Raw genomic sequence first — 7,844 nt, 5'->3', positions numbered from 1 at the left:
TGCATGAAGTGCTGTTACCGTCCCGCCGGAGCAGTACCTATTGATCTACTCACATTTGCTTGTCCATAGACACCTCCAAGGCCATGTGGCCACTGGCATGACTGCATGAAGCGCTGTTGCCGGAGCAGTACCTATTGATCTACTCACATTTGCATGTCCATAGACACATCCAAGGCCATGTGGCCTGTGGCATGACTGCATGAAGCGCTGTTACCTTCCCACCGGTGCAGTACCTATCGATCTACTCACATTTGCATGTCCATAGACACCTCAAAGGTCATGTGGCCACTGGCATGACTGCATGAAGCGCTGTTACTTTCCTGCCGTAGCATTACCTATTGATCTACTCACATTTGCATGTCTGTAGATACCTCCAAGGCCATGTGGCCACTGACATGACTGCATGAAGCGCTGTTACCTTCCTGCCGGAGGAGTACCTATTGATCTACTCACATTTCCATATCTGTAGATACCTCCAAGGCCATGTGGCCACTGGCATGACTGCATGAAGTGCTGTTACCGTCCCGCCGGAGCAGTACCTATTGATCTACTCACATTTGCATGTCCATAGAGACCTCCAAGGCCATGTGGCCACTGGCATGACTGCATGAAGCACTGTTACCTTCCCGCCGGAGCAGTACCTATTGATCTACTCACATTTGCATGTCCATAGAGACCTCCAAGGCCATGTGGCCACTGGCATGACTGCATGAAGCACTGTTACCTTCCCGCCGGAACAGTACCTATTGATCTACTCACATTTGCATATCTGTAGACACCTCCAAGGCCATGTGGCCACTGACATGACTGCATGAAGTGCTGTTACCTTCCCGCCGGAGCAGTACCTATTGATTTACTCACATTTGCATATCTGTAGACACCTCCAAGGCCATGTGGCCACTGACATGACTGCATGAAGAGCTGTTACCGTCCTGCCGGAGCAGTACCTATTGATCTACTCACATTTGCATGTCTGTAGACACCTCCAAGGCCATGTGGCCACTGACATGACTGCATGAAGCGCTGTTACCTTCCCGCCGGAGCAGTACCTATTGATCTACTCACATTTGCATGTCTGTAGACACCTCCAAGGCCATGTGGCCACTGGCATGACTGCATGAAGTGCTGTTACCTTCCCGCCGGAGCAGTACCTATTGATCTACTCACATTTGCATATCTGTAGACACCTCCAAGGCCATGTGGCCACTGACATGACTGCATGAAGCGTTGTTACCGTCCTGCCGGAGCAGTACCTATTGATCTACTCACATTTGCATGTCTGTAGACACCTCCAAGGCCATGTGGCCACTGACATGACTGCATGAAGCGCTGTTACCTTCCCGCCGGAGCAGTACCTATTGATCTACTCACATTTGCATGTCTGTAGACACCTCCAAGGCCATGTGGCCACTGACATGACTGCATGAAGTGCTGTTACCGTCCCGCCGGAGCAGTACCTATTGATCTACTCACATTTGCATATCTGTAGACACCTCCAAGGCCATGTGGCCACTGACATGACTGCATGAAGTGCTGTTACCGTCCCGCCGGAGCAGTACCTATTGATCTACTCACATTTGCATATCTGTAGACACCTCCAAGGCCATGTGGCCACTGACATGACTGCATGAAGCGCTGTTACCGTCCCGCCGGAGCAGTACCTATTGATCTACTCACATTTGCATATCTGTAGACACCTCCAAGGCCATGTGGCCACTGACATGACTGCATGAAGCGCTGTTACCGTCCCGCCGGAGTGGTACCTATTGATCTACTCACATTTGCATGTCCATAGACACCTCCAAAGTTATGTGGCCACTGGCATGACTGCATGAAGCGCTGTTACTGTCCCGCCGGAGCAGTACCTATTGATCTACTCACATTTGCATGTCCATAGACACCTCCAAAGTTATGTGGCCACTGGCATGACTGCATGAAGCGCTGTTACTGTCCCGCCGGAGTGGTACCTATTGATCTACTCACATTTGCATGTCCATAGACACCTCCAAAGTTATGTGGCTACTGACATGACTGCAAGCAGCGCTGTTACCTTCCCGCCGGAGCAGTACCTATTGATCTACTCACATTTGCATATCTGTAGACACCTCCAAGGCCATGTGGCCACTGACATGACTGCATGAAGCGCTGTTACTGTCCCGCCGGAGCAGTACCTATTGAACTACTCACATTTGCATGTTTGTAGACACCTCCAAGGCCATGTGGCCACTGGCATGACTACATGAAGCGCTGTTACCATCCTGCCAGAGCAGTACCTATTGATCTACTCACATTTGCATGTCTGTAGACACCTCCAAGACCATGTGGCCACTGGCATGACTGCATGAAGCGCTGTTACCGTCCCGCCGGAGCAGTACCTATTGATCTACTCACATTTGCATATCTGTAGACACCTCCAAGGCCATGTGGCCACTGACATGACTGCATGAAGTGCTGTTACCTTCCCGCCGGAGTGGTACCTATTGATCTACTTACATTTGCATGTCCATAGACATCTCCAAGGCCATGTGGCCACTGGCATGACTGCATGAAGCGCTGTTACTGTCCCGCCGGAGCAGTACCTATTGAACTACTCACATTTGCATGTTTGTAGACACCTCCAAGGCCATGTGGCCACTGGCATGACTACATGAAGCGCTGTTACCATCCTGCCAGAGCAGTACCTATTGATCTACTCACATTTGCATGTCTGTAGACACCTCCAAGGCCATGTGGCCACTGGCATGACTACATGAAGCGGTGTTACCGTCTCGCCGGAGCAGTACCTATTGATCTACTCACATTTGCATATCTATAGACACCTCCACGGGCATGAGTGCATTAAGTGCTGTTACCATCCTGCCGGAGCAGTACCTATTGATCTACTCATATTTGCATGTCATTTGACACCTCCAAGGCCACGTGGCCACTGGCATGACTGCAGGAAGCGCTGTTACCTTCCCGCCGGAGCGGTACCTATTGATCTACTCACATTTGCATATCTGTAGACACCTCCACGGGCATGACTGCATGGAGTGCTGTTAGGGAGGGTTGCTGAACAGGAGAAGCGTGTGGCTGAGAATGAGAGTGTTTGAGAGGCTCAAGGGGGGGTGAAACATGGGTCTGCATTTTTGCACAAAGTGAAGGAACGTGAAGAGTTTGTGGAAAAGCAGCCGCGGCCGAGATCCCCGAGCAGAGGAAGCCTGAGGGAACATTCTGCTCTGAGTGGAAAACATTGCCCGGGCCGTTTGGCACCGTTCCCTGGGCGGCACTCCCCAACCCCTCTCCGTCCCGGCGAGGAATAAAATTCTGCACAAAGCAAGAGCTTGCAGTTGGAGCGGGAGATAAGGCCCCGTTGGCTCCGCTCCAGGCCAGAGCAGCCAGGGAGGCAACAGGGAGGGCGCTGCTCACCCCACCAAGGACCCCGGTCCCCAAAACACAGGGGAAGGGGAGGAAACACAGACGGTAGCCACCAATCTGGGTGCAGGAGACACATGACACAGAGACATTGGACCCTACGGCTGTGACTCCTACAAACCAAACCAGTGGCCACTTAGGGCTCCTTTCCAAGGGCGGAGGCCCCGGAGGAGGAAGCGGAGGCTCAATTCTTGCACCTCATCACTGCCAGAGGAAACACGGAATGCATGTTTTAGGTCACAAATGATCAGTTTGGACACAGCCAATAGAATATTTCCAACAAAATGCAGCCATTTAGGTGCAAATGATGGTTGGCAAGTTGGGCTCCCACCAAAGACTGGCCTGCCTCTCCTTCAGTTGTTCATTCCTTCGCAGGCCCTTGTGTCTAGGCGCAAGCGAGGCATAAAGGGAGGGAGGAGTGCCCTGGCTGGGATGACTTCCTCCTCCTCCACCACCACCTCCTCCTCTACCTCCTCCATCTCCACCTCTTCCGCCTCCATCTCAATCTCCTTCACCTGCTCTTCTACCTCCCCCACCTCCTGCTGTTCCACCTCCATGTCCATCTCTTCCACCTGCTCCTCTACCTCCACCTCAACCACCTCCATCTCCACGTCCTCCTCCACCTCCTCTACCTCCTCCACCTCCACCTTTTCCAGCTCCATCTCCTTCACCTGCTGCTCTATCTCTACCACCTCCACCTCCTCTTCCACCTCCATCTCCACCTGCTCCTCCACCTCATCCACCTCCACCATCTCCTCCACCTCCACCTCTTCCACCTCCATCTCCTTCACCTGCTCCTCTACCTCCACCACCTCCACCTCTTCTTCCACCTCCATCTCCTCCACCTCTACCTCCACCACCTCTACCACCTCCTCTTCCACCTCCATGTCCACCTCCTCCACCTGCTCCTCTACCTCCACCTCAACCACCGCCATCTCCACGTCCTCCTCCACCACCTCTACCTCCTCCACCTCTTCCACCTCCATCTCCTTCACCTGCTGCTCTACCTCTACCACCTCCACCTCCTCTTACACCTCCATCTCCACCTGCTCCTCCACCTCATCCACCTCCACCACCACCTCCATCATCTCCTCCACCTCCACCTCTTCCACCTCCATCTCCTTCTCCTGCTCCTCTACCTCCACCACCTCCACCTCCTCTTCCACCTGTACCTCCACCTCCTCCACCTCCATCTCCTCCACCTCTACCTCCACCTTTTCCGCCTCCATCTCCTTCACCTGCTCCTCTACCTCCACCACCTCTACCACCTCCACCTCCTCTTCCACCTCCATGTCCACCTGCTCCTCCACCTCCACCACCACCTCCATCTCCACCATCTCCTCCACCTTTTCCTCCTCCAACTCCTTCATTTGCTCCTCTACCTCCACCACCTCTACCTTTACCTCCTCTACCTCCTCCACCTCCTCTTCCACCTCCATCTCCACCTCCACCACCTCTACCTCCTCCACCTTTTCCACCTCCATCTCCTTCACCTGCTCCTCTACCTCCTCTACCTCTACTTCCTCCACTTCCTCCTATTCTACCTCCATCTCCTCCTCCTCCTCCACCTGCTCCTCTACCACCACCTCCACCACCTCTACCTCCTCCACCTTTTCCGCCTCCATCTCCTTCACCTGCTCCTCTACCTCCACCATCTCCAACTCCATTTCCACCATCTCCTCCACCTCTACCTCCTCCACCTCCTCCATTTCCACCATCTCCTCCACCTACCTCCTCTACCTCTACCACCTCCACCTCCTCTTCCACCCCCATCTCCACCTCCTCCACCTGCTCCTCCACCTCCACCACCACCATCTCCTCCACCTCCACCTTTTCCGCCTCCATCTCCTTCATTTGCTCCTCTACCTCCACCACCTCTACCTCCTCTACCTCCTCCACCTCTTCCACCTCCATCTCCACCATCTCCTCCACCTCTACATCCTCCACCTCCACCTTTTCCACCTCCATCTCCTTCACCTTCTCCTCTACCTCTACTTCCTCCACCTCCTCCTATTCCACCTCCATCTCCACCTCCTCCACCTGCTCCTCTACCACCACCTCCTCCTCCATCTCCACCTCCTCCTCTACCTCTACCTCCACCTCCTCACCCTCCACCTCCTCCATCTCCACCTCCACTTCCACCTCCTCCTATTGTATTTGTTGCAGATCTCTAAGAAGAGGGTCACGCTCCCTTCCCATGTTTCCATCCTAGACTGTTCTCAAATACTTTCCAGCCGCTCCCCCACGTCCCTCCCCAGCTGCTCCCACCCTGTGTTGTCGAAGGCTTTCATGGCCAGAATCACGGGTTTTTGTGTGTTTTCTGGGCTGTGTGGCCATGTTCCAGAAGTATTCTCTCCTGACGTTTCGCCCACATCTGTGGCAAAAGAGAATACTTCTGGAACATGGCCACATAGCCCAGAAAACACACAACAACCCTGCTCCCACCCTGTTTCCTCGAAAATAAGACCTAACAGGAAATAAGCTCTAATATGATTTTTCAGGATGCTCATAATAGAAGCCATTAATATGAGGTCCAGGCAAACTCTCAAATTGCTCTTCTTCAGAGCCAAGCCAGATAACAAATCATGCAGCGTAACCTTCAGAAAGGATAGCAAAAACTGTATTGCATACCAGTAAGAAAAGATACTCCTTCAGCTGAAAGAAGTAAAGAAACTGGAATGGAACATTGTGTCCCATTCGGTAATGCATTGCAACTTATTATCTCAACGATGGTGGAAACGAGCAAAGCAAAGCAAACAATCTTGGAAAGTTCTGCAGTGTTTCTGGCCGGTGAGTCCTCTCTGTGGCTCAAGAGGTGTGTGTCCCTCCACCCCGAAGCAGCAAATAAACAGGAAACGTCACTGAGATATTGCTCCGACCCTAAAAATACCCACTGATAAGAGCCATTGTTCCTCTCGGGATGGCTTCCTGTGGCCCAAATTATGTTTTTCCTTCGGAGGCGGAAAAAAAAAAGACATTGTCTTCCTTGTTCTTACCTGATTATCCTGGCGAAGAGCGACGCAGGAGGCAAAGGTCACAAGGGGATAATGGGAGAGCCATCGCTGGAAGTGGATTTTCAGAGCAAAGTCCATCTTTGCTGCAGAGAGAAGGAGGGAAAGGATCTGTGTGAATGCAAGCGGCAGGGAATCCATTCCTTCCCCATGTTATAGATAGCAGCTGAGTACCTAATAATAATAATAATAATAATAATAATAATAATAATATTATAAGGCCAAGATCGAAAAATCAGCCGATGACCCAAAATGCAGACTGTGCAAGGAAACCAATGAAACCATGGATCATATCCTCAGCTGCTGTAAGAAAATTGCACAGACAGACTACAAACAGAGGCACAACTATGTGGCCCAAATGATTCATTGGAACGTATGCCTCAAGTACCACCTCCCAGCAGCAAAGAACTGGTGGGATCACAAACCTGCAAAAGTATTGGAAAATAATAATTCACCATTCATCATTCACTGCACCCTCGCCATGATGTTGACCGGCTATATCTGCCTCGAAGATCAGGTGGCAGAGGACTTTTACAAGTAAAACAAGCAGTCAAAGAAGAAGAACATGCCCTGGCAGAATATGTAAAGCAAAGTGAAGAACCTGCTTTGATTGAAGTCAAAAATCAGAAACTCCTCAAAGCACAGCAGACAAAAAAACCAGTACAAGAAAACCGCACTACAAACTAGAGCTGACAGCTGGCACAACAAAACACTGCATGGAAAGTTCCTTGACAAAATTGAAGGAAAAGCTGATAAGGAGAAGACCTGGCTCTGGCTCACGAATGGGACCCTGAAGAAGGAGACAGAAGGCCTGATCCTTGCAGCCCAGGAGGAAGCCATCAGGACAAAGGCAATTCAGGCCAAGATCGAAAAATCAGCTGATGACCCAAAATGCATACTGTGCAAGGAAGCCGACGAAACCATTGATCATATCCTCAGCTGCTGTAAGAAAATTGCACAGACAGACTACAAACAGAGGCACAACTATGTGGCCCAAATGATTCATTGGAACTTATGCCTCAAGTACCACCTCCCAGCAGTAAAGAACTGGTGGGATCACAAACCAGCAAAGGTCCTGGAAAATGAGCATGTAAAGATACTGTGGGACTTCCGAATCCAGACTAACAAAGTTCTGGAACACAACACACCAGACATCACAGTTGTGGAAAAGAAAAAGGTTTGGATCATTGATGTCGCCATCCCAGGTGAAAAACAACAGGAAAAACTCAGCCGCTATCAGGACCTCAAGATTAAACTTCAGAGACTCTGGCAGAAACCAGTGCAGGTGGTCCCGGTGGTGATCGGCGCATTTGGTGCCGTGCCAAAAGATCTCAGCCGGCATTTGGAAACAATAGACATTGACAAAATCACGATCTGCCAACTGCAAAAGGCCACCCGACTGGGATCTGCACGCATCAT

General features: G+C 51.3%; 1 protein-coding gene across 1 annotated transcript; it reads right to left on the bottom strand.

The window, feature by feature from the left end:
* Window positions 1–376: 376 nt before the first annotated feature.
* Window positions 377–4,898, bottom strand: LOC134293160 (probable inactive protein kinase DDB_G0270444). Its single transcript, XM_062959863.1, has 2 exons — window positions 4,446–4,898; window positions 377–4,358 (listed from the first exon to the last, which is right to left on the bottom strand). The coding sequence occupies exons 1-2, from the start codon at window positions 4,896–4,898 to the stop codon at window positions 3,768–3,770; spliced, it is 1,044 nt and encodes a 347-aa protein (XP_062815933.1). The 3' UTR covers window positions 377–3,767.
* Window positions 4,899–7,844: the final 2,946 nt, after the last annotated feature.

This window comes from Anolis carolinensis, unplaced genomic scaffold, assembly GCF_035594765.1.
Source record: "Anolis carolinensis isolate JA03-04 unplaced genomic scaffold, rAnoCar3.1.pri scaffold_7, whole genome shotgun sequence".
Classification (NCBI taxonomy): domain Eukaryota; kingdom Metazoa; phylum Chordata; class Lepidosauria; order Squamata; family Dactyloidae; genus Anolis; species Anolis carolinensis.
This window is presented reverse-complemented; position numbering and strand designations above follow the sequence as displayed.